General features: G+C 41.7%; 1 protein-coding gene across 7 annotated transcripts in view; it reads left to right on the top strand.

Moving 5' to 3' along the window:
• The window catches only part of bcas3 (BCAS3 microtubule associated cell migration factor), a 367208-nt gene that overhangs the window by 188217 nt on the left and 151657 nt on the right, over window positions 1–27334 (top strand). Inside the window, exon 24 of one of the 7 annotated variants that reach the window (XM_085130751.1) lies at window positions 7506–20970. The exons of the other annotated variants lie outside the window; for them this stretch is intronic. Within the exon in view, the coding sequence (XP_084986877.1) occupies window positions 7506–7516 (11 nt within the window). The 3' untranslated portion in view covers window positions 7517–20970. Of the gene's footprint in view, window positions 1–7505; window positions 20971–27334 lie in introns of those variants that run through there. 7 annotated transcript variants of the gene reach the window in all.

Here is a 27334-nt window from a genome sequence, read left to right as displayed (position 1 = left end):
CCCCCCTGCCCTCTGTTCACTTCACACATGACGTGGCCCACCTTTTCACCCATCTGTCAGAACTATTGTGAGTGAGTGTGTGTGTGTGTGTGTGTGTGCATCGTGAGCTGTCATGCGAAGCCCGAGCGGTGTTGATCAGCAGGCCAAGCCAATGGCATATGGCCATGACCTGGGGTGCTGTGGCATGCAGGAATGCAGGATAGCGAACCGAATGGACAAGAGCTCATGCACATGGCTGCACGGATACTGGCATGCCAACATTGCATATGCAACTGATGAAGTGGAGTTTCGAGCACCCATTTGTGTCTTTCTCTGCCTCCTTCCTCCTTTGCTGATATCAGTGCCAACGCCTCGGTCCCGTCTCTCAAAAAAGTGTGGGAGGAGTCGTCTATTGAGGATGTAAATCGAGTTTGCTGAGCTTGGCGTGCTCATATTTTCAGCTCATGTCAGGCAGGATTCAAAGTGAAATACTGAGTAGACAACAATGTTTCCTTTTTTGTTATTTTTTTAAATCATTTAAATAACATCTCTATCATAAAGCTTCTGTTGACCTCATATTTCTTGTGACAGATCCAAGGTTCAGTATAGGCACACGGTCACATACTGCCCTATTATTAAAGCTGGTGGTGGCAGATGTAGCCGAGCTATCCTTCATCTAGTGAACTGTAGTCTTTAGTTCACTAGATGAAGGTGTAGTGAAGAGAGTGGTTAAAAGATGAAAAAAGGCCCATATGAGCAGACACAAACCAAAGTCTCTCACCTGAGACGCTTATTCCAACACCACTATTTCATTATTAAAAAAGGACTACACACATGTTGGTACACACTTTCTGCAGTAACTGGCCAGGTGTGTTAAAGTCAACACGTTCTCACTCCCAAAGCGTAACATTTTACGCTAGGTGACGAATCGTCAACATATTACGTTTTCGGCTACCCACCACGTTCTTAAATGACGACCTCGGGAAAACGAGGAAATATGAGAACCGTATGGACTCAATCTACACATGTTCGCTCTTTTTCTTCAAATCGCTTAGAAACACGCTATTTAACATCATTAAAGTCCTGGTTAAGCTCAGGAAAAAGGTTATGGTTAGGGCTAGGGGTAAGGTTAGGCTTAGGGCTGGAACGTCTATTACCGCGGGAGCGTCATTGCACTGGATTTCGGCCATAACCCACCGCGTACCATAAGAACGCCGAAGGTCTCCTTTCGCGTTCCTCAGGAACGCCGCGGGACGTGACAAAAAGTCGGCATATTACGCCTCGGGAGTGAGAACGGGCTAACATTTCATGTCAGTGCCATCTGACAGGAAACATGTTGGTACACACTTTCTGCAGTAACTGGCCAGGTGTGTTAAAGTGTATACAGGCAGGAAGCTCTCCCTTTATTCTTCAGGTTACTACATCCCTCATTTCTCATCTTGTGTATACCTGAGTGCTAAACCCAGTTTCCTACTCATGCAGGAAATGTGCATTATGCTTAGGATTATTGTCATGCTGGATTTTGGTCCGTCTGAAGACATTCATGGAAAACTAAAGCGACTGATTCATCTGAGCTCATTGAATAATGATGACCTAGAGCTAATTCAAAGTAATATACCCCTGAGGATTTTTGCACATTTGCCCGACTCATTGGCTGGCAGATACAGTATCCTGCATGTAGATATATCAGCAGTCTTTCAGCAGCTGTTATTATGTTTTTGCATTGTTTAATAAATTACTGCCGTGGTGTTTTCTTCCTCAGTGGCTGTAGTGATTCATTTCCTCTTACTGCTGGTGCAGATTTTAATCCATTGATTTTACAATGACCGTATTACAACAGTGCTTACAAAGGGATAGAATGTGAGTGCAAGTAAAAAGGAGAACATTGGCATTGCAGGCGATAAAGACTTAACCCTTGCACCTCAGTATTTTGGATTAAATGTAGACTATTTATTACGAGCTGTTTGGGCACGGAGGATTAAGTGGTCCCTCACTTCTGCAAGAACAACTCTGGGATTGTCGTGGGATAGAAGCAGTGCATTAGTACCGGTACTTATCATGCTGCTCACAGTGGGACCGCGGAGAGTGTGATCACTGAACAAGTTGACTTGACCTTTCCTTTAATTAGGATCCCAGGAAGGTTACGAGTGGACAAAGAGCTGAAAAAGCAGCCCCGGCGTGACAGATATCCTGTGTCATGGTGCCTCTACCATCAAGTTCTTTATAGGCTGGTGGCAGCGAGTGGTCTGAGCCTGATAAATCCTCAGACAGAAGAAGAAGCTTTTACCTCAGTGGCTGAGGGGAAAGGAGAGACAACCCAATTACCTTTAGAAGCTCCTGTTCAAAAACATTTCATTGTTTCATTTGGTCAAATGTTTAATATCATAGAGAGAGAGAGAGAGTGTAAAACTGATGCTTTTGAGTCCAAATGATCTACCAAATAAACTATGTTCCCCTTTTAAAGCACTCTTTTTCTAGAATTGACAAACATCTTTAACACAATAACTTTAGAAGATATTTTACAAGAAAATACGTATTTTTGGTTTTGTTTTGTAGAAATGTGTTGTTGTATTTCCCAGTTGAACAGTCACTTTGAGGTGTTTCCAATTTGAGAGACAAAACTGAACATAAAAATCACAACAACAGACTTTTAATTTCAGAGCATTACTGAATAAAACACAACACAGAAGAGCCACCTCCACAGGACTAGACTCAGCTGTCCATCTGCATCTAAAGGTCAAAGGTCACTCTTTCGAGGATGCCAATGTTCACATTTTGGACAGAGAGGACAGATGGTTTGAAAGAGGAGTGAAAGAAGCATCTATGTCCACTGTGAGCGACCATCTTTGAACAGAGGCGGTGGTTTACGACACCAACTCTCTGCCATCTATAATCCAGTTTTGAGTTCCCTCCCCAGACGCCTTAACGCCCACTCACATCCTGGGCCATCTGACCTCAGGAATTCACATGATAAGGTGGGGCCAGGTTTCACAATGAACTCACCTGAAACTCTGGCTGATTGGGACCCACACCCAGTTTCACACCTTGGCTCAGGCGATTAGAGGATCATCAGGGGGTCCTTTTGTCCCTCTGTGGGGGGAAACTCCCACTAGGTTTAAATCTGGGACTCTCCACCATTTGACCTTAGAACTGAAGAAGCTTCTCGGATGAAGGTGAAACGTCTTCAAGCAACTTAAAGAAGTCCAGACGCTTTTCTTTGCAAGCTCCTTTGACTACGATGACCTGGATGACTGAGAACCTTCACAGACAAACTGAATAAAACTGATGTTTACAGTGAGCAGCCACATACGTACACTTTATTCTTTCAGGTCAATCCTCAGTATCTTAAAAATATACTATATATGATTATTTCATAAATAACTGCTTTTACTTCCTTTTCATAAACACTGTTGTTAGTTTATAATTCGGATGCTTTGTCTTGCTTTCCTCACCTGTGAATCAGTCAGATTTGTGACTGCTGATTAGGTGAAGTGTGTCCTAGTAAACAGGGTTCATTGCAGTCGGTTCGCACGTAGTAACAGAAATCCTGAATTAGTAAATGAGTTTAATTCTACACATTCAGCGTCTCTGTCCCATGAGGTGCTGTTGTTGGCACACAGCCATCGGATTATGAAGTACCTCCGATCCAAATACCCTGAGCTCCTCGGTTAAACCATGTGGGAATTTAGTGCTAGATTCCGATATTATTGCTGATATTTGTTGTGATGTAAAGTTAACATAAGAGATGGTCTGGTAGTAATCAGGACCGGCTCTTTTAATTAAAATTGTTATTCTTTCAGCTGGTATTTAATGCTTTGAGAGCATGTATACAGAATAAGAATAAAGATAAAAATGTTTTGTCTAGTTTTCAGTTTGATATCGAGTCAGCAGGCGCAAATTAGTTGCCCTGTTTTTGGATTATAACACTACAAAACTGTTTACAGCCAAGTTACCATGGCAATATAGCCTAGTAAGAAGTGTCTTCATAATGCTCAGACGAGGACATGTCCTTCAATGTACAGATTAAACAAATCTAAATCTGCTGCAGATTTCTTCCTGTTAAAAAGTCGTTTTTCCTTCCCAGTGTTTCCTTTAAGCTCATTTGATTTCTCTGTCTTATTGTAAGGTCTTTACCTGTAAAGTGCCTTGAGGTGACTGCTCTTGTGATACAAAAATAGCAGTTTTTATTTAGGCTGAAAACCCAAAATACAACAGAAAAAAATCCCCACAGGAGTACACCGAGAGAATCACACCAAGTTGCTACGAGAAAGACCGAAAGAAAGACGGTGCTATTTTTACACATGGGGTAATCAGTGAAGTGGAAACAGCTGAGGGAAGGAGACACAGGTGTAGACGATCTACATCAGCATGGAGGGAAGGAAAACTCACACAGGAACCAACCCGAAGCATAACTACTAAGCACGGTGACAAACTACACTGCACAAAGGAACCCTGGGTACACCTAATATATCAACATCAAAAAATATTTTTTCAAAACTAAACCGTGGGAGGAAGCCAGAGTATCCGGAGAGAACCCACACAAACACAGGAAGAACATCCACACAGAAAGACCCCGGCCTGGTGGTGGAATTGAACTCAGGACCTTCTTGCTGTGAAAACTATTAGCAATGTTAGCCATTACTGACTAGTTAGATAAAAGATGAGTAATCATTGGCGGCTGAATGGAGAGCAGGTGGAATATTGAGCTGTGACAGAGCGGATCACGGACACGTGGAGAAGCAGAGGGTTGCTGGCTGTGCAGAGCAGCAGGGGAAGTGAAGCCGATCAGAGTTCAGAGTGTGGAGAACCAATCAGAGCAAAAGCAGAGCTGAGGACGTAAAGAGCTGCAGACCAGTGTTGCCAACTTAGCAACTTTGTCGCTATATTTAGCGAGTTTTCAGACCCCCTTAGCGACTTTTTTTCTAAAAAGCGACAAATCTGGCGACTTTTTCTGGTGTTATTGGAGACTTATTTATGACGACTTTTTGACGTGAAAGCACGTAACGCTTTTACTCTCAACAAGCAGCGGTGCTGCCGTGGGCACCTCGCCCGTTCCAAAGCGCTCACAGGCGGAGGGTAGTCCTCCCCCCGCTGCTATCAGGGCAGGAGATGTTCACACCTGTGCGTCACAACTGCAAATGAATCGTGCATGAGCGAAGCTGCTGCTCCCGCACTGACTGTAACGCAGTCAGTTCTTCTTTTACTGTTATGCTGTTTTGTGGATCAGGTTTAAAACTACTTATAAACACACACACACACAGTAACTCCACCAGAGTGCCTATTTTGGGTCACTTTTGCCGGTCCAAGCCCGGATAAAGAAGCAAGGTTGGAATTGTGACATTTAAAAAAACAATAATTGCTAAAATAAATTTAATTTGTAGTTCTAAATAAATTCTAAATGCATTTAGGATGTTTTTTACTCACTTCATGTCTCGTCCACGATGTTATTTCTCTCTCCAACAACGTAGGTTGCAATTATATTAGCATGACCAATTATGCAAATTAGGCAATGACGTCATTTAGCGACTTCTAGCGACTTTTAGGACAGCCAATAGCGATTTTCCTTACTGAGGAGTTGGCAACACTGCTGCAGACGGAGGCGGAGCAGTGGGACTGGTGGATGATGTAGACAGTATGACAAACGCTAATTTTTCTGCTTTTACATTCATTTGTTAAAGTGTGTTTCCTATTTTGTCGTAGCCACCTGTGAGGTCATTTTTACAACGATGATCGCTGCAGCGCTCTGCTTATTATAGCTGTGTTGTTTGTTGGAGCCTTTATCTGTTAGTAGGTTACTTGGGACCCTGTGTAGTTTAGTGAAATTTAAAAAATAAATGTAATCCTTGTTTTATGAAGTCATTAAAGATGTATGCTGTATAATCATTCCACCCTGGAAAAAGAACAGTTCAAAGAAATCATTAAAAGCCCACAATCACCGTGACATTCATGCCCATGATGGGTGTATGTAAACTTCTAACCACAACTGCAGGATCTAGTTTTAGACCAGTGTTTTTTCAGTAACTCGTCTCAGCTTAATGACAATCCAAGCCGAAGCGTTCGATTAACAAGGCGCAGCGCGTCTGCGTGTTTTGTGCTGCCGATCCTACCTGTAGGATACAGTTGTGTTCTTTGGCGCTCTGTCGAAAGAGCAGGAATGTGTGCACGTGTGTTCAGCATTTGTGTCTAATATTGTCTTAAACTGTTTCCCTCTGAAGCCTCGTCAGACATGCCGTACTTAACACAAACTTGCACACACAAGCAGCCGCGCACACAGGCGCTCGCAAACACACACGTGTGTGCACATATATGTGCTCGCCCAGCCTCACAGCCATTGTTTCTCACACAGCAGGGCACAGGGTCGATTGCCAGTAGTGGAGCATTATCAGCCTCCCTGTGTTAGCCTGTGTGCGTGCGTGCGTGTGTGTGTGTGTGTGTGTTTTTTGTGCAGACATGCTCTCAGCTGAGGGAGCTGGTTCACAGGCCGGTCAGAGCCGCCTTATTTCCTTTTAATTGACTTAAGATGGGCAAACAAGACCTCAGCAAGCACACGGTACCCATTACACTCACGCACAAGAAATACACAACGCCAAGGTGCACGCTAATGAAGCACACATAGTGACACACAAACAGCCACAATTGCCCCTGCGTGTGTTAGCTACTTTACAGTTCCATCAGGCTAAATGAGGGGGTTGTGTTTTCCCAGTCAGCACTGCTGCATTCCTGCTGCCTGCAGCTCTGCCAAAACTCCTCCGTGATTACTAATCTTTTTACTCACCTTGCTGATTACAGTTTACCTCGCTTTAGTGTCCCGTTCCAAGGTCGACATCAGTAAGTGGGCAACATCGTTGCTCGAGAGTGGTTTAACCATGCTAGTGGCAACCTGTGAGCGTTATCATAGCCAAAAGCTCTTTAGTACTAGCCCCAAAAGCTGCCATAGAAAAGCCAAAGGGCTCTTTAAAGGTGGACTCGATTGTTTTTTAAACTGGGAACTAGTTTCATTTGCTCTAAAGAATGTGTTTGACCCTCAAACAGATGTCCACTTGAACTTTTCTGTGCTGGGCAGGTCGGTGTGTTTAATATGAACACAGACATCTCATCTTCGTTTAGTTGTTCTGGTTGGTCGCAGTTTAAATTACATTTTACTCTGAGCTTGCTGATAATGCTGCAGAAAGTCAAGTTTAATTTGGCCTTTAAGATTTATACAATTGGAATTTTTAAAATAAATCCCATGCAGCACTCCTCCAGCTCCTCCAGCTCCTTCATAAACTGTGCAAATGGTGAAAAGTTGCAACAATGTTTCCGTTTCATCGAACGTTTTAGGCTACAAGAGAAGCTGCTGAGGACAAATGGGGGTCTTTGGGGTTATATGTACTCAAACTAACTACATGCTTTACTCACTCATCCACCCTCCAACCCTGGATATGCTGAGGAAAAACGAGCATGCTATCAAAACTTGACATCTATCTCACCAGCAAAGATTTAAAGGCAAACTTTTTTTGTTTTTATTTCCTGTTTGTCTCCTGCAGGTTATTCCTAAAAAACAGAAGTCCTCGCTCTGCCAGTCACCTCAGTTCAATTGATTTGCTTTGCTTTTGTTCCTCACAAGCATGCATCATTTTCATTGTCCATCCATCCATCCTTCCACCTTTCCCCCTCTCTTCACTACCCAACCATTGTTTTATCATTGGTGTATGAGAGAAGAGGACAGGCGGAAGGAGGAGTTGGAGGAGGAGGAGGAGGAAGAAAGGAAGATGGACAGCTTTCTACTTTTCTGCCTTTCTGTTTGTGTAACCATTTGTTTTTGTTCTGTTATGGCCTTATAGATAGTAGCCTCCTGAACCCAAGTCGCTTAAATAAAATCATTAGATGTATTAGAAAAACTGTCTTAGTGCCTGTAAAAAGTCTTTATACCACTTAATACAGTAATTTACCAAACGCCATATTTATATTTTTCCTTTTGTTCCTATCCATCAGGTGCTTCAGCCAGGAACCTGTAATAGAAGGGTTGTGTCAATGGTGCACCAGTCACAAGTTTAACCATACTGCTGTAGGGGTCAGAGGTCAGGTTGGCAAATAAACTTAGGGTACGTTGGTCATCTTCCAGAAAAATTCCTTTTTTCCTTCAGCCACTCAGAAGGGACGCTCATCCATTTATAGCCTGTACAGGTCAACATTTTAAAAATGAACGGGCATGTTAGGTGGTGATGTTTGGAGCTGCCCAACAGACTCTGTTGTAAACAGGAGTGTGGGAGAACCCGGCATCGTGCTATAATTCATTGAAACAAGGCTTTGCTGTTGTGGACGTAAAAACAAAATCTTCCACAGAGTCAGAAATCACAAAGATGTCATACCCAAATTAAACATTTACTGTTAAAGAAACGAGTCCTAAAGTTAAAATTTAAGCTCGTTTCTCCAAATGTATGGAGTGTAACATACAGTAGAGCAGGAGTCTTGCCCATTCAAGCATTTGGTCTAACTGTAGCTTAACCTGTTGACCCAGTCTGCATAAATTGAGTTGCAGCCTCCTAATATACTGTTTGAAAGAGCTTCTTGTTACCATTAACAAGCAGGAAAAGTTAATAAAGTAGCTACTAAATCTCTATATTATATTATAATTTGTGTAACTCCTGAGAAAGGTGATGGAGAGGTCATTTGCTTTAACAATGGGAAAAATATGATATGGCCTAAAATAATTGAGCTTTTTTAGAGTACATGTTATACACTTAAAATGAACACCAACAAGTACATTATTTCTTAGGTTTTATTAAATATACATGAAATATTCTGTTTCTGAATATCAGCTGCCTCATGAGGAGCAGTTACACAGTCCTCACAGCTTTCACTGGGGACTGAACCACAGGACATTGGGCTCAGCTGCATCTTTTGTGATTCAATTTTTCTGCACAGGAACTCGCACAAACATATTCAGCGCACACTCTACAGCATTTGCCCTTTAGGCAGAGAATAAAGCACATATTATACGTCCATCTTAGGAGGGAAAGAAGGGTCACAGAATGAGAGAGGAAGTGCACAAGTGCACTCGTGTCTGCAGAGTAATCGACAATATGAGACTCATCCAGAGTTTCCTCGCGGCCCATACAGTCTGGCATAAGCAGATATTACATTTTTTTATAGAAACAACCTTGTAGGAGTGCTTCCCTATTAGGTGATGATAATGGAAATAGCATTGGCACCTCTTTTCTGAACATTTGCTTTGGTGAGTAATAAGAATTCTGCTGTGTGCTACTATGAACGTCGCTGTACTCTCAACAAACCAGCAGGAAAAAAGCTCCCGTCCTAGCCTGTCATCAGGTGTGAAGCTTCTGCATCATAACAGTGCCTGTTGTGACCTGGAGCCAAAACACTTCACTAGTTTTTATTTATGTATTTATTAGGGGTGCAACGATACACAAAATTCATGGTTCGGTTCGGTTCGACATTTTTTCGATACAAAAAAAAATGTTCATGCTTTTTTAATTTGTCATTTATTAAAATTATAAATATATATTTTAACTCAAAAGTACAGTTTTTAAATTTAATGTTGCTGAAACAACAAAGGGATAAAAATAAATCTATCTGATGGAGAAATCCCTCATCTTTGGAAAAGAGAGTTTATTACAGAGAAATGTCTCTTTCCAAAATAAAAGCTATACTATACGCTTCTTCTGGGCTATATTCTCAGCAGCATATTAAACATATCAGGTCCCCATGAGGAGAATCATGTGCTAACGGCTGTCTAAATGACTCGGGTAAAGTTTGTAGCATGTGTGCTTGTTGTTTTTGTCTGCTTCCACTTGTCTTTGCACGAGGATGATGTCGGAGTAAATGTGCAGTCATATTCATTGTGTTCCCACTAGTGCTGTCAGCGTTAATCTCGTTGAAAGGACATTAACGCCATAACGCCGCAAATCTCCGTTAACGAGCTACCACGGATCGCCCCGTGCGTGGGGCTGGACGGCGTCAACACGCTAACGAGCTAACTGAGCTAACTGCGCTAACACACTAGTTCCCACCAATGTAATTGAGCATTGTGTGGCACATCCGACATACTGTTTTACTTTAGTCCATGACACGCTTACCTTCAGGGTCATACGTCACATGAAGACCAAAATAGTTCCAGACGCCACATCTGAATGAGGGTGGGGGAGGTTCAATTTGCCATGTTGCAACGAGCTTAGCTTCTGTCTTGCTAGCTTGCCCTGCACTCAGTGAATCTGCGCTCGACTACTCCGCCTAGGCTGCACTGTCGAGCGCAGATCCACTGAGCGCTCAACACAGACAGCACCGTCAGAAGGAAAGTTGATAAAATAAATTAAAAATTTTGTATTGTTCGATACATATGCACACCGAACTGAAAGCACTGTATCGAACGGTTCAATATCGATACGAGTATCGTTGCACCCCTAGTATTTAATGGTATCCATGTAAAGTGTTTCGATAGTTTTCACCCAGACTGTTTGCTTTCACTGCTGTGATACCAGGTATTGCCTTACAGCGTTGGCCCGGCTAAAAGAAGAGCTTTTCTTTCTAAACTGAGAGAGATGAAAGATTCTCACCTTTCAGTTGAACCCTTCAGTTGTTGTGGTGCACGTGTGTCAAACAGGATCACTGCATCCTGGACCACCTCAGTATTATGTGTCGACGGCTGGTTTCAGTAACCAATAAATTTATCTTGTCTGTAATAACGAGTCCCTAAAGTTGTATTTTTCTGTATTCAAAGTATCCAATCTTATTTCACATGTAAATATCCATTATGTAATCCATGTGATTTTCAGTAAATGTTTCCATATTGCATTATCATTAAACTTGTACATGTTTTGCTTTAGGCTGGGAGTTTTTAGAGATGTGCACGGTCTCACACAGATGCCCATACTACATCATTTATTCTCAATTCCAGCTCATTTGAACATCACAGTGAATTTGTGAGGACAGCCTGTCATTACGTGGAACTCTGTGCAGCATGTTTGAGTGTGAATTGAAGTCCTGTCTATGTGCATGTGTGTTATGTGTTATTCATAGGTACAGATACCTGATGAAAGTTCTGACAAGAACTAGAAAGAGGGATCATATTTCTCCCATTTTAGCTTCTCCTCATTTGCAAATTAAAATTCTTCTGTACAAGTTGTTGTAGTGCCATAGACGCCCTCTCTATGTTTCCTTTGTGATTAAGATGAAAGTTCGGGCTGGAGCAGGTGAACCTGAACCGTCAGGCTTGTGATGCACTGAGTATTTCTTCTCTTTTCACTCCACATGCCTTTATAAACCACTTCTCTCCTATAGTGTGTGCCTACTCTCCTTTTCCCTCTTTCTCCTCGCCCCTCAGCCGGTCATGGCAGACCCTACCCCACCTTGATCTTGTTTCTGAGGTTTCTTCCTGTTACAAGAGAAAGTTTCCTCCCAGTGTCGGCAAGTGCTTGCTCATAGGGGCTCATCTAAGTGTTGGCGTTTTCTCTCTGAATGCAATTTGACTCAGTTTTATTGATATTGAACCAAATCACAAGAACAGTTGCATCAAGACATAAACATAAATAAGAAGCACATTAAGGGGATGAAGGGGATCTTTGCTTAAACCAAATGAATAAATAGACACAACATTTCCTTAATAACAAGTAGAACATTTCTTTTATCCGTACACTATCATGCAGAATTGTAAATGCATGCACGCTTATGTGTGATATGCGCTTTCATAAGTCCAAAAGTATTAAGTAGTCTGCACGTTTTTCTCGCCAACTATGTGGAATCCAGAGAGAGCGACATCGCCAAAGTATCCTCCCTAAAGATGCTTTGCCAGGGCTTTAATGGAGCCACGTTCAGTTACTGCTTGTTTGTGGGTCCTCTGCCCTCACATTTGTATTGGGGAAAAGTAAGCATGCTAATTAAGACTGTGGTCTCTTAAGTGACTCCTTTCTGTGCCTTAAGAAGCTCCAGATTTGCATTTGCCCCTATATTTTGGGGGAGTATTTATCATTACTGCAATGTGACATCCTATCTGTTTGGGACAATTGCTAGTGTACTGGTTCCACTGGCAGCCATGCATCTCCACCATGTTTGATTGATTATGTTAAGTCCTTCTTTTTCTAGATTTCTCTTCTTGATTGTTACCAGTGGTTCGCATGTAAACCCTTGGCATAAACGCTCTGTATTTACACGTATGAAGGCATTGCTTGATTGTAGAGTTTGACCGCAACAAGCCTGCGTGAGTATTCGTGAAATGGCTCGATCCTGTGAGGAGGAGTGAAGAATTCACTTTAGCTTTCTTCAGTTGTCATTTTTGTGTCGTCGAGCTCAACAGCACGTTCCTTTCTTTTCGAAGATCTGACTTAATTGTTGATTTCTGGAAGTTCTGCATTTGGAATCAACTCCAACCTTTTGTCTCCTCAATATGTCATTAAATATGTCAACATGTCATCGAAGAAACAGACGCACTGCTTGTATGCCGACAGCAGAGACTATTTAAAAGTAATGTGATAATTTCGTTACCTGTGCTTATCAATCACACCTTCAACGATTCACTTACAAAATCAAATGTAACCACACGTAAAGACAAAATAACCAACTGTGTCACCTTCTTAAATACTTGGATGTACATACAGCTACCTGCCTGAAGAGCATTTGGTTTATTTGTCTTAACAAGCTGTGAATCTCACAGAAGAACGTCACACCACAGTCAAGTGATTTGCGGGCAAGGAAGATAGTCCATCTTTGCAAAGTTCAAAGAGCCACCAAGCGTAACTTCAGTATAGGCAGGCTTAATAATGTGAACCCTGCTGACACCCTGTGTCCCCGAGTTCACATTTTGCTATGTACAAGTCTGTGTTGCACTCCTCTCCCAATTTGAATCATTACTCTCCACTTTGTAATCAGCTCCAACAATTATAACCTCACAGCGTGCCTCTGATTACTGTCCGGGTGTATTTTGGAGTGTTCTGGGAATGTTGTGGAAAAAAACCCTGATTCTGGTCCCAGCAGAACTCTAGGTTACGCACATTTACAGTAACCCTGTCTGTGTGCTTGTGTGTGGGTTGCCGTTCGTTTGAAGTGCTCATTCCCCCTAAATTGCAGTGCTGCCATAATGAAGTATTACCATGCAATTCCAAGGCAAACCAGTACAAAGAAAGCGATCGTGTGTGTGCGCGTGTGTGTGTGTGTGTTCGACACTTGAGGTGAAAGTTCAAATGCGATGCCCGAGCAAAGACTGTCTGCCAGGCCAAAGTGTGCATGTTGTCTGGGTGTGTTCCTGTGCGTTTGCACGTGTTTTATGAAACAAGTAGAAAAATAGCTTTTTTGTGTAATGCAGGCCCTCTGAGCTGAGGCGTGTTTGCAGTTGCGTGAGTCGCATCCCAGTTGTGTTTCTAAATGTGTGGATCCACCAGCCAGCTGTGACAAAGCTCAGTTTGAGCTCACACGTATGCACTCGGAGGTGCGGACGTCTTTGGCTGCAGGCTGTGCTGGCCGCACCTACGGCCTCCCCAGCGTGCTGAATGTTGCATGAGGCCCAGCCGCCTCATGCATACTGCATCAGCACAAACATGCCATCTGATTTTATACATAGTGCATTGGCACCTGTACTCACCTTGACTGGCAAGCATGCAATCCATTTTTCATCAACGCGTTCAATGGGACAGCTCTTTTAGGACACGGGAGTCGTTGTTGGCGATGGCGTCTTTTGTTATTTCCCGTTTGGCACTCTGCACTGTGCAGCCTTTTTGTTCGCTTGTTTTTTTCCTCTTTTGTTGTTGCTTCCTGGGAGCACTCCCAGTGTAGATGCATGAGCATGTATCTAAAGCTGAACTTGGTTTCTTATAGTATGCTATGTTCGTTGCTACGTAGAGTTGATCCCCTTCAGGCAGAAGGATTTTTTGTTTTCTGGCCAGGCAATCATTAACCTTTAGAAAGATGTCAGTTCACCTTTTTATTATTGACAACTAGTGGTGCAACGGATCAAAAATCTCACGGTTCGGATCGGATCACGGTTTTAAGTCACGGATCGAATCAATTTTTGGATCAGCAAAAAAAGACAAAAATTTAACATTTACTTATTGAAGTATTTTTTGCCTGTTAAAAACATTCAACTCAAGACTCATTGCACGCAATTATTAAAAAAAAATTATGGTCTCTCGAGGCCCGGTACCAAACCCCCGGGATTGCTGTTCTAGCCTGTTGACGACCAGCATCTTCAGGTAAAGTTTTAAAGTGAAAGTTTGAGAGAGTTCTGGGCCACACTGAGCCAATGTTTCAGAAACGCATGTGGTTTATGTCCTTTTTTTTCCCAATACAGAATTTAATAGACACTGTTGTGAAAGAGTTATAACTACACAGCCAGACTACAGGTAAATAATATTTCACCAAATTCAAATTCAAATTTTATTTGTCACATACACAGTACGATATGCAGTGAAATGCTTAGACAACTGCTCGTGACCTAAAGAAAAAAAGAAAAGGCTATGAATAAGATAGGAAATAAATATGAAAATTAAAAAGGGTAAATTTAACTAGGAAGGAATAAAATAAAATTAAATATAAAAATTTAATTAAAAATGAGATAACTGTACAACACAAATTAGAATGAAGGGTAAATTTAACTGGGAAAGAATAAGATAAAATGTATAAATTAAAGTTGAAAATAAAATAACTGTACAACAAAATACACAGTATAGAAATATATAAGAATGTATGAAGAAATATAAATATATATATATACACAATAACAGCAGCTGTACAAGTATTAACTGGAAATGAGGAATATAATGTCCAGTGTTGTGCAATCCACATTATTTAGTGTCTTGTGCAGTGCAAATATACTTAAAGTGATTTAAGTGATGAAGTGAAAACAATGTCCAGAATGTCCAATATTTTCTACAGACTGGACTGTTTGGTGTACCCCTTCTGGTCCGAGCGCCTTATGTTTGACACCAGCGGTGTAGAGTTTGAATCCTCGTTCAAGCTGCTGCAGCTCAGAAGAGCAAAAAAATAATTACAAAATTACTGATTTCATGCAAAGAAAGTGCAATCATTGCTCAGCGTCACAGAAAAACTCCTGGACATTTGTAATATTTCAACTTCAGCTTGTTTTTGTCCCCAGGTCATCAAAAAGCTAAAGAATGCAACAGTAAAAGGATCAGTTTTAGCATCAATTCTAGTAAGATCGTTTCTGCCAAACAGATATTGAAGCCACTTGAGTCTAAGCACCTTGAGCCCCCAGCTAGATCCTCAAAACACAAGGTGCTGTCACTGTGGCTACTATCAGCTAACATCTCGTGCCCCCAACCAATGACCTATCTAGGCTGTATTATAGCTAGCGTGCTAACAGTACTGGGGCCAAGCACCCTTTAGCAAGTCTCCCCTGCAAAGCAGAGTCTCCTAAATGAAAACCATTCCACTCTGCCTGCTTCCCAAGCTCTGCTCAGGGACAGGAGCCATGGGGTCAACAGCTGGTGGAGGATATGGCAATTGTTTATGAAAAAATGCTTTCTCAAGCCCACCAAAAACACACACTTGGGGTGGTGGGTGGGGAGGGGGTCGGGCTCTGCCCCTGAACAGCCAACAGCTGGGAAGGGTTGGGGAGTAGCCTAGAGGCTGGCAAGTTGCCCCCTCCCCTCCGGTCCAGATGGGGGAGGTTAGGCTGAGGCTAGCTGCAGCCCACCCCTCTCCTCCACTTCCCAAACTTCCCATTCCCATTAAGGAGAGGCTAGAGATTGTGAAGGAAGGGAAAGGAGGAAGAAAAGCAAAAGAGCATGACTGCTGTTTTTTCTCCCCCAACCCTCCCTCCATCCTCGGCCTAATCAAATAAAGCAGGAAGCTTCCGAGACGGAAGAGGAGTGTTTATTGATATTTGTGTGTGCTCCTTCACCCTCTCTCATGTCCCTACTGTTTATTTTCTCTCCACCACGTTTGAAAATTCTGATATCGTCAATGTTTTCAGCCCATATATCATGCCTAACTGAATGTTTGAACGCTGCTGAGGCAAAAAGGTTATGTTTCTCTCTGCTTCTTACAATATACCATTATCTTAAATTGAGCCGCTGGGAAATTACACACCGACTCGACATCCGTTGCAAAACGGCTATGACCAGTCAATTTATTGTAATGAGAGGGTGTCATATGAAATGAAATGGCCTTAAATAAGAATTGATGATCCCATCCATCTATAGCATTGGTCAGACATAAAGGCGTGCACACACACACAAACGCGCCGCTTGTACTTGAGCTTGTACTTGAAAATCCTGATGAGGGTATTGTGTTACCAGTACCTTTTAGTGCCTAAAAAGTTGAAATTGCATCTTTAGGTAGTGCACAGACTCAACTCAAAAGTGGCCTTTAAGTGGAAAACTGTGTTGGAAACTGGATGAAGGCCTTAAGTTAGATCTTATGGGAAGCAGTGCAGAGAACGAAGAAGCTCAATCATGCAACATAAAGGCAGACTGATGCCGGAGTTTCCAATCAGGCATCCCCCTCCCTAAAAACTTTCCTGCTCAGACAGTTTTGTGCATTTGATGGCAGTACAAGACCTCAGTTGGACTTGAAAATGATTAGACCCATGCGTGTTTTAGGGATGGGATTCCAATCCTTGACCAATATTGAAATAATAAACATTGTGGTAGGAGTATAAAGTGCACTGAACCCAAGCCAGATCCCCGACACTTCCTATGTAAGAGCGCAAGCATACTCTCCAGCAAGTTGAAGACTTTTATAAGGCTATGTAAAACCCAAGAATAACCACTGGGTAGTTTTACTGATGTAAAAATCATCTGCACAGACGTTTGAAAGGAAACCGTATTCGTTTTAAAGCATCGTAATGTGCAACAAACTTCATCGTTGCGATGTGCAACATCAGAAATGTTTTCAGGCTAAGATGCCAAAGTCGGATGTTGGTATTCTGATACCTGCAGCCAGTGGTCTTCTCTTCAAAGTGCAGTGAAGCCTCGTAAAACCTGTTTGGCACCGCTGAGAGGATCTGGTGTTTGAATGGCACGGCACTGAGAAGTTGCCATGACTAACAAAGGGAAACTTTTTTTTCTTGAACTGCCACTGTGAGAGGCCGTCTTGTTATTTTCAATAGTCCTTTTGTTAGAGTTCATTGAGAGGCGACAGCTTGATTTCCCCTCAAGCCATCCATATGTGCACATGCTGCTGCTCTCTGACATGTCACTCGTCATATCATTGTGTGTGTGTGTGTGTGTGTGTGTGTAGTGTGCATTAATCTACCTGCAACCCTGTGGGCTTGCTGCTGACTGCTTCCTAAAGGTCAGACCATATGACCTCTGGGGGTTCAGGCCAAATCAGTATCCTGGGGTGCTCTCGTCTCTGAAGAAAACATTATCTGTGCAAAATCTAAATGTGGATGCGTTCACTTGACAACATTGATCCATATATGTATCTGTATATGTGTATGTATGTGTATGGCTAAATTATTGTTTTTGATTTTATGGAAATATACTGTTTTATTTGTTCATATGAACATTTGGGTCAGAAAGTAGCCAAACATTAAAAAAAGAGAAATTTTATCCCTAAAAAAATCTGTATGAATGAAAGGAATTTTAACAAGAGAGCAAAAAAAACAGATGGAAGAAGGAATTAAATGATGCATAATGGACATAGAAGCACCTATGTGTCTTGCTATATACAAGTATATACAAGTGTATTAAATTGAATAAAAATGGAGGAACCAAGATGGTTAAAGAAAGTACGAGAAAACTAAATGGATCAACGAAGGCGTGGACGAAGGAAGAAAGAAGGTGAAAAGAGAGAAAGAAATGAAAAGAAGGACTAACACTGACACACAAGCACACACAAGCATACGTGCGCACTTCCTAGGGAAAACCATTTGTAGGATGTAATTGTGAGGTAATGGAGGCTGGTCTGAGGGGTGAGGGGTTAAAGGTCAGAAGTGTGTTGTTGAAGAGGCCTCAGTCATCAGCCGTCAGCCAGGGTCATGTCACGTGTATGTGTGCACCAGTGTGCCTCCAAACTAGGCCTTAGTTAAAAACATAAGGGCAACCCTTATACCCTTAATACACACACACACACACACACACACACACACACACACGGTTTTCTACCAAAATATTGAAAAAATCTGTTTCTGTTTTGCAATTTGAATTTCACTTCATATTACCTGGAATCAGTCTCTCTAACCCCAGCTGCGTGTCACTATAGAGCGCGCGCACACACACACACACACACACACACACACACACACACACACACACACACACACACACACAGGTGTAATTCTAATCATCCAGGTTTCCCTCTAAGCCCACTCGCTCTCCTCCAGTCCCCTTACCAATCCGGTCGTTAAGTCTGACGTCACTAGCCGTGTCTGGGCTCAAACTCCGCTGCAGGTCCATATATCAAACGATCACTATGGCATTACTGAGAGTTGAAAAACTGTCTAAAGTCTTTCATCTTTAATAAAATGATCAGCGTTCTGCTCTACCAAGTGTAACAATTGAGTTTAACATCCAGGCATCCATGAAAATGGAATTTATGACATTTAACGGAGTTAGAAGTTAGCAGGAAGTTAGCTCGCTAGCTTCTATCTAAATACAATATAGCATGTCCTGACTGCGGGGTTTTGGAAACAAATTCAAACGTACAGCTCTGTTATCACTTCCAACATAAATGAAGACAGAAAACTAAACAGCAGTGACGTTTGTAGGGTTACTGAAGTTTGGCTAGCTGGTATATAATGATGTGCTACGTGACCGCTAGCGACACAGCTATGTTAGCATAATATAAACAAGCTAACTTTTTTTCTACTCGATAAAAGTTAACGTGAGTGTTCAAATGTAATCGCATGGCAGGATGCTGGACCAAACTTCAGCCAGGAGAACAACTGAGATAATCCATCCACAATACGAGGTTAGTCATTCATATACTGCTGCATGGGCTGGGCTGTAGTTACATCCTAAGGTTTTAAAAACTGAGCTTAAATAAATGATTAGCAGTAATAAAAGCCGAGGGAGGTCAACAGTGATCACTGACTGTTTTATGAGCTTTTTGAGATTAAATAGAAGAAAATACAAAACATTAAACATGTTAACAACACAAAAGCCATATTAAACGCAGTTACTTTAGGCCCGGAAGTAGGAATCGTCACGTCATCACTTAACGACCGGATTAACATATGTAAGAGCGACAAGGCCTAACTTTTAATGAGAAAAGCCAGGCTGCCCTGCAACTTTGTAGCAAGTTTTGCTACATAGAATACAATGTAGCAAAACTGAAGTGAATTTAATACAAAGTCTAATATGATACATTGACAAATTCTGTAACTGTCTTTTGCTACATTGTAAGCATTATGTAGGATACTATTTAACATGGCAATGAATTTTAATTTCATTAAAACTTTAGACACAGCAAGTTCCAAGAAGCAGTTTTAGTTGTTGCTCAATTCAATTAGAGCAGTAGGATGGATCCTCTCTGTTTGAATTCAGGCTGTCTACTGCATATTGCTGACATACTGTTGTTGATCTTTTAGCACAGATCTTTTTACACACAGCACAAATCATTATTTAGACCCAAATTAAATAGCTAGACTAGAATCACGGGGTCTGGTGTTGGGTCTGGTGTTGGCGAGGAGAGAGCAGAAAACAAGACAAAATCCTTGTTAAGTCTCGTTATCACTTGTAATCATTTCCGTGTCCTCTCGGAAATGTTATTTATGACAAAAAAGAAAAGTAACAGTGATTCTTTCTGTTCCGTTCATGTGAGGCGCAAGTGTCTCACTCATAGAGGATTATCCGCCCTAACTTGGTTAAAATGTCCTTTCATCATCGGTAGTCTCAGTGTGATGTTGTACATATGTATTTAAGCTGTGCTGAAAGAAGAAGAACTTCATGTTCAATAACTTACATACTGACACTTTCATCATGTACATATAGGAAGGAAATTCAAATCAGTAAAAAACTAGTGATGGTTTAGTCCTGATAGGATAGAAATCTAAATATGTACTATTTTTATATATTGTAAAGTTCCTCAATAGCCTAGTTGGTTACACATTAACCTGATAAAATAAGATAATAATCAGGTACTTAGTTTAGTCCCTTATGGATTGAATTAGGAAGGACATGTGGCATAAAAATCTGCCACATCAAACATGCAGCGCTACCTGCTGTGGGGACCAACCAGAAGCTAAAAGTAGCCTCTGGATAAACAGAAAAATATATTGAACAGAATGAAAAAAGTGCAGTTTCTGGAATAGCAGCATCCACAGAAAAGGTGCAGACGTGCTAAAGAAGGGGAGATCACCCAGCTCGAGTACGGCTTATGATTTTTAGCTGTGTGACTTTCTAACTGCACCACGTAACAATAAGTCTGAAGTGCTCTTTGCACTTGCTATTAGTGCTCACTTTGTGCACAACTTATTGCACACAAAATCTGAAATCTTAATCTGTAAGAAAGTTCTTTTCAGCATTTCAGTATACGAATGCACAATGAAACATTTTTCTGTTACCTGTGATTCATTTTTTGGTCTGTACTCATAAGAGATATTTAATATATATTCTGTCCCTTCTAACTAAACCTTCTTTGAAGAAAAAGATGTATTATTCTTTACTGACATTCAGTGTCAGTACTAACCGGTGTATTATGTACGGCTAAATATGTAGTACAAAACACATAGATACATATACTTTAAGCATTTTATCTACAGTAACCAGTTAGCCTGAAAGTACCCAGAGCAAACCCGTTCAGACACTTGAACCAGTGTCATTTTGTATGTGAGGCAGCAGTGCTAACCACCACACCGCCATCCTATTAACCATCTATTGTTTACAGTTTATTAATATAACACAACATATTAGATTATAATATTTAGGAAAACTTTACATGTATTTTGTTTGAATTGTTTTATGTTCACTCAAATTAGTGTTTCTGATGTGAAGAACACATGACTTGATCGAGCTTGTTGCTTCTCTAAATGATTCTCAGAAAATTCTTCTTTAATCTGATGAAATAAAACAAGCAGAAAACAATCAAGGTATTACACACTATTATGTGAAAAAATGAAGTCCCATCAGGGAACGTTGTTTTGGGCCTACAGTCACTGCCTGGAGTACAGCAAACACAGGTAAACTTAAAGGATTGCTTCTGGTGTGGCTGCAGCTCAGGAGGAAAAGCAGGTCTGATATTCATTGGAAGGTTGGTGGTTTGATCCCTGCTCCAGTCTCAATGGGCAAGATACTAACCTGAGTTGTTCTGTGATGGATCCATCGAGTGTGAATGTTGGATAGGAAGCAGTTACTTAGGAAAAGCGTAGAAAAAAGTGCTTGCATGAATGGGGGAAGTTGTATAAAGCACTTTGAGTGCTCGTCCTGCATACGAACCATTATGTTTAAGGTGCTAGGTTAGGATTAGCTTCATGAACTGATTGAAGTGTCTGGATGAAATCTGTCCCTTCACAACACTAGCTGTGCATTTCCATGTGAAGCAGGACTTTGAGAAGAATCTATGTGTGATGAGTTTTTGTGAGTCGTCTCTGTCAGTATTGTGGTAACCCGGCGTCTCACGGTACAGATGCTGTACATCTTCTGGAAAAACCGATGCAAATGTGACGCGCTCTACCCTTCACAGTCATCGCATCTCACACCGTTTTATCACCTACGAGAGACGTGGGACCAACGTGCTCTCACTGCTGTTGTGAAACTCGTTGTGAAGAATCATCGCTGACGTCAGCACACTTCAGTGTATTTACATTATACTACAGGCACTTTTACATGAGTAGATATTTGTGTCCAGCTTTCAGATGTGCCCGTCAAAGTCAGTCAGGATTACACATTATTCTGAGTAACTGAGCAAACCCTTTAACTACAGAACGTGCGCTCGGTGGTCTAACAAGTAAATCCTGGAATCACTGTGTTTAAGTGCCACGTCTGTAACTGTTTCAGGTGATGTAATTACTAATGCACTAATGTGGTTAAATACCTGACGTTCTGAGTGTGCACTCTTACAAACAAATCGCACGGCGTCAGTTTGCAAACCTTGTGTGTTGCATTTTTTGTGCGAATTCTCTGAGAACGACACAAGGCGTGTGTGCGTGTGAGTGTGAGTCTTCCCTGTTAGGTCTGAATCAGTCTGTAAACAGACACCTATGAGCAGCTGGGCATTTGGCCCCAGTACAACTCCCTCACAGAGAGGAAATGTTGACCTCCACACACACCGACAAGCACCCAGACAGTGTATGCATACATGCACCGACAAGCAGCACATCACCACACACAAACATCCATAAACACACACATCTACTCAACAACGCACTCTCACACAAACACATTTCCCTTAGCTCCCACAGGAGACAGACGCTGCCATGTTTACTGGCTCGCCGGAAACTTTAACAGGAGGGAGTGAGAGACCAGCAGCTATCATTGTCTCTCTCCTCCTGACATGCCCCCCCCCCCCCCCCCCTCGCCCTCCTTTTTTTCCCCTTTTTTTGTTTCTTTCAGACGTCTCTATATCAACACTTCGGTCAGTTTATTTGTCCAAGGCAACAACTCAGCAAGTTTTATTGCTCCCCAAATCTAAATCAGGAGGGGGTGTAGGGGACAAATTTCCGGATGAACAACCCAGTGGACGCACTCAGGAGAATGTAAACTGGGCCTGGAGCATAAGTGATAACAAATAGGAGATGTTCTCTAGCTGTGAGCCGTACACTTCAAATGTTTTTGTTTTTACTCTGAAGGACACCGAGGAGTCTGACTGGAGCTCCAGCCAGGAAAACACTCCAGAAGCTTCCAAGCACTGCTGTCCAGTCTGTCTCTCTCTCAAGAGCTGGCTCGTCCTGGCCTTCACACACTCAGAGGAAGGCTTTTTAGTCTTTTTTTATTTTGTCTGGCAGCTGGAATGATTCACTGAATCTGATGATTCATTGTGAGGAAAGGGAGCTCTAATAATTTCCCTCCTTTGACAAATAACAAAAGGTGCAGTTGTGGAATTTCAGCAGACATAAAAACAGTTTAGTATCTCAGATCTTTTGTTACTCAGAAGAATCTGAACCTTTTTATTCCATTTTCATCTGCTCAGACTTTCACCTTCAAAGACTCACTGACATGCGCTCGTGAAGGGTACACACTGTCCTGCTGTTGTTGATAGTCAGGAACTTCTAATTCTCTTCTTCTAGTTATTGCTTTTATCTGCTTCTCTCTCAGTTCTTCCATCCCTTTTCCTCTCTTCTTTTGCCTCATTCTCCTTAGCTTTCTTTAACCCTCTTAAAGAAAGTCATTCCTAATTTTTGCCACTAGAAATGCAATAAATCAGTTTTGTGTGCCAAGAGATCCTCCCTCCATATTCACCCTGTCCTTCAGATGCTATTTGGAAATGTGTACATGCATTTGTAATCCATAGAGACATTGCTTGTAGAACTATCTTAATATATCAGCTTGATTATTTTCTGTCATTTCAATAAGGAGATATCACTGGGAAGAAATGAACATGACTCATTGTGATAGAGAAATGAATGTGTTTGGCGTTTAGACTCCGATGACCCATCGTGGCCGAATGAAATCCAAGCAGGGATAGGATTTAGGACCAGACCCCCTGGAGTCTAGACACTGGTGGTGGTGAAGAGTTTAAAGTGGAGGTGGAGGCACTATTCATTGTCCAAAGTGGAGGTGGGAAGGAGGTGGGTTCCAGTCGGGAAAGGAGAATGACAGAGAGCACAGATTCAAACCATGTGAAGCGGAGGCCGATTGTCTTGGCTTCATGAAAGAAAGTCACCTGGTTGGACAGGCGACCCATGAATCTGACTGTAAGGACCTGGATTCATGTTCTGTGTCATCCCACCTGCTTTCCTGTCGACTTTCTTCTCTGTGCTGTTAAAGAAAGGCTTAAAAATGCCTCCAAAAAAAAGATTGGCATGTTGATGCTGTGTTATATCGTTGAATGAATAGAAACCTGCCTACTGTTGCCGGGTGTTGAGGTCGGGATGGGAGATTTGTTGTCCTGGGTTTTGTTTTGCAGACATACAAATCTTGCTGACTTTGTTGACAGAAGCCTGGAGAGTAACTCCTGTTTTCCTCTCTAACATCCTTTTTCCTACACAGTCAGTACACTGAGTCTACGATATGCACTATAGTTGAAATGTTATTTTGATAGACTACATGTTTACACATTTATTGTTTGTTTATGGGGACTTCTTGAGACAAATATGAAAGGATGCTCGATGTGTCTTAGACTGTACAATAATAAAAACATTGTAAGATTACAGAAAATACATTTCAAACTAAATATCAACTGTCTGAGTATCATAAACTTGCAGCTAGCATGTGTTGCAGTCTGGATAATGGGCAACACTGATGGAAACAGTTGTGAGAACTGTACAGTACTGTCAAATTGTAATTTGTTGCAGGTTAAAATAAATAAATAACATTTTCTAATTCTAAAAAATAACTCAATCATGCCTACAAATGTATTGCCACACCTTCTCTTTCTTCTAAGTAGCTTAAGTAATTTTCATTGTTGAATTGAGTGTGATGAAGGAGTCCTCCAGTGCCTGGTTGTTCTGTTTTCATGGCACTGGGAGATTCACAGGTGAAAACAAATTCTGCACGTGTGGCAAATTCCCACAAACACTGGATCCTACGTCTGACCGAGGTTCCTGCAAGATTTGAGAATGTCTTCGGTGATGTGTTGTTTGGATTTCTGCCTATTATCACTAGGGCTGCTCAATTAATCGAATTTTAATCTCGATTACGATCTGGGCTTTCAACGATCATTAAAAATGACTGAGCCGATTATTAGCCCCTCCCTCGTGCTTTACTCTCGCGCTGCTCCGTGTGGCAAATCGAGCGCACCTCTCTGCATTTCGAACACGCGTCACAACAGTTAAGAGCAGCGGTCTCCGACCTTTTTAGCGCCACGGACCGGTTTATGCCCGACAATATTTTCACGGACCGGCCTTTAAGGTGTCACGGATAAATACAACAAAATAAAACTAGTACTGGTACCGAAAAAAAGAAGATTTATTCATAACACACGTGAAAAGACCCAGGAAAACTGAGTAAACGATAAAAACGATAACAAAATAACGCTGAAAACCGATAAAAACCCTGAAAACTATACATTTCACACCTGAGCCTCAACTCTCGCGGCCCGGTACCAAACGACTCACGGACCGGTACCGGTCCGAGGCCCGGGGGTTGGGGACCGCTGATTAAGAGGACCCGAGGGAAGCTCGGGAAGTTAAGCAGAAGTTATTTGGAGAGGAGAGTGACTGCTGTTGGTTGAAGAGAGGTAAAAAAACTTGAGTGGTGTGGAAACATTATGGGTTCATGAGTCGTGGATCAAGTCGACATAGTGTGTAAACTTTGCTACAGTGTCGTAGCTGCACCACAGAGCAACACTGCAAAGTTCACTAAACATGTTTACATTTTTCATTTATTTCTTATATTGCAAACATTTGCACTGTTATCAGTATTTGCACTATTTTATATTATTATTTGACAATCTTTAAAGTCATTATTCAACACATTGTTATTGTTAAATAAATATCAAATAATCGAGATCTCAATTTCAGTGAAAATAATCGAGATTATCATTTTTGCCATAATCGAGCAGCCCTAATTATCACTATAATATTTAGAATTTGCATCATCACACACACTCATACGACAGCAGGAAGCACTGCAACATAAATCAGCTCTGTATCTTAAGTAATTTGTCACGTTTCCTCAGTGGTTACACCGTGCACCATAATAACTAAGAGTAGTGAATGAAAGCCTGTTACTCAGAGGTAGACAACACTCAGCTGTTGATGGAGCTTGATAGCTTTTTATTAAATCTGAATCCAGGTTTAAATCTCTTATCAAATCTTTCTAGATTGTTTTGTTGGGTTACAAATAAAGAATGGATTGTTTACTTTTTCAGACTAAGGCTGCTTTCACGGCCACAGAAGGCGTTATTTCTCCCACAGGTTACATAGTGAAGCTATATTGAATGAACTCCACACAGGCCACAGTGATACAGAACCAATAAACTTTTAAGTTGAGTATTGTGTAACAGCCTCAAGTGTTTTATGATTTTGCTACATTGTGGCTCATTAGCCATTATCATTCATTCTAAATATTTGTATAATGAATTTCTTTTATGCCTCATAATGCTTGTAATCCGTGATATTGCTCAATGCAAATGATATAGCCAAGAGTTAATAGACAGGCAACAGCTTTTCTCAGTACTCGACAGCCTGCACTTGCTGGACAGTAAATATTTGGACACTGAGGGCGAAATTGGCCTCTTGCACAGCGAAGAGGACCTTGAACTTTAAAGCCCAGTGTGCATGAACTCAGAGGACAAGCTGCCACACATGGCTGAATAAACCATGTAAACTTTGGATGTTCTGTTGCCCGTAGTGTTCTCTCGCTTAAACACATGCTGCTCGGTGTAAAATCCATTCTCTGCAGAAAGACGTTTGTTTCGTAGCTCCAGAAGGACTCTGTGAGTCCCAGTATCTTATTTTGGAACATTAATGAAAAGTTGTCCACATTTGTAACAAAACTAAATTTTCCCACCATCTCTCCTTGGTTGGCATAAAATCTGGGATGCTAGCAAAGGAGCAGTGAGCTTGTGCCATGGTGGGGCATCCCACGATGCCACGACTCCTCCTGGAGTATTGGTCAGTGTTTAGTGAACCTTAGTGTAACACAATGATAACCTGACAGGGCTTTACCCAGGTTCAGGTCAAGGCCTCATTTGTTATCTCCCCATCCATTCACTTTCTTTGCTTATCCAATTCAGGGTCACAGTGGGAGCTGGAGTGGGGTTCACCCTCCACAGTGTGTCCGACAGAGAAACATTCAACCATTCACGCTTACAGTGACACCTACGTCCTGTTTAGAATCACCAGTTAACCAACAATGTCTTTGGACTGTGAGAGGGAGCCAGAGTACCCGAGACAACACACTTCTCCACAGGGGGAACAGAAGAGCCCGAGCCAGCCGCCGGACACCAGGACTGTTGCTTCAGCTCTCATTAGAGAATTTGCACTACAGTCAACAGATAACAAGACTTTATACATTATATTAACCTGTGAACTCTGACCGATGGTTACCAGATTTTCTGCTACATCACCCACACACCTTTTTACCCACCTTTCCCTCCATTTTCCATTGGTTTCTTGTTTGTTTTTCACTATCTGTTCAGCTGCTGTTCAACTCAAGCTAACGCCTGGTGACTGGTTAGCAGCAAGGTCCAAAACACAGTCCGTTCATTCCAGAGTAACCATGTGTGAAACCTCTCAGTGAGGCATCTGTCACTGATGTCACTGATTTTTTTCACTTAGTCTGTTTTCAGGTTAAAACGTTAAAATACTTGGCGATGAAAGCTAACGTCAGCTGTGTTAGACGCTTGCTTTTTCTGCTGT

Source organism: Neolamprologus multifasciatus, chromosome 14 (assembly GCF_963576455.1).
Source record: "Neolamprologus multifasciatus chromosome 14, fNeoMul1.2, whole genome shotgun sequence".
Lineage (NCBI taxonomy): Eukaryota > Metazoa > Chordata > Actinopteri > Cichliformes > Cichlidae > Neolamprologus > Neolamprologus multifasciatus.
This window is presented reverse-complemented; position numbering and strand designations above follow the sequence as displayed.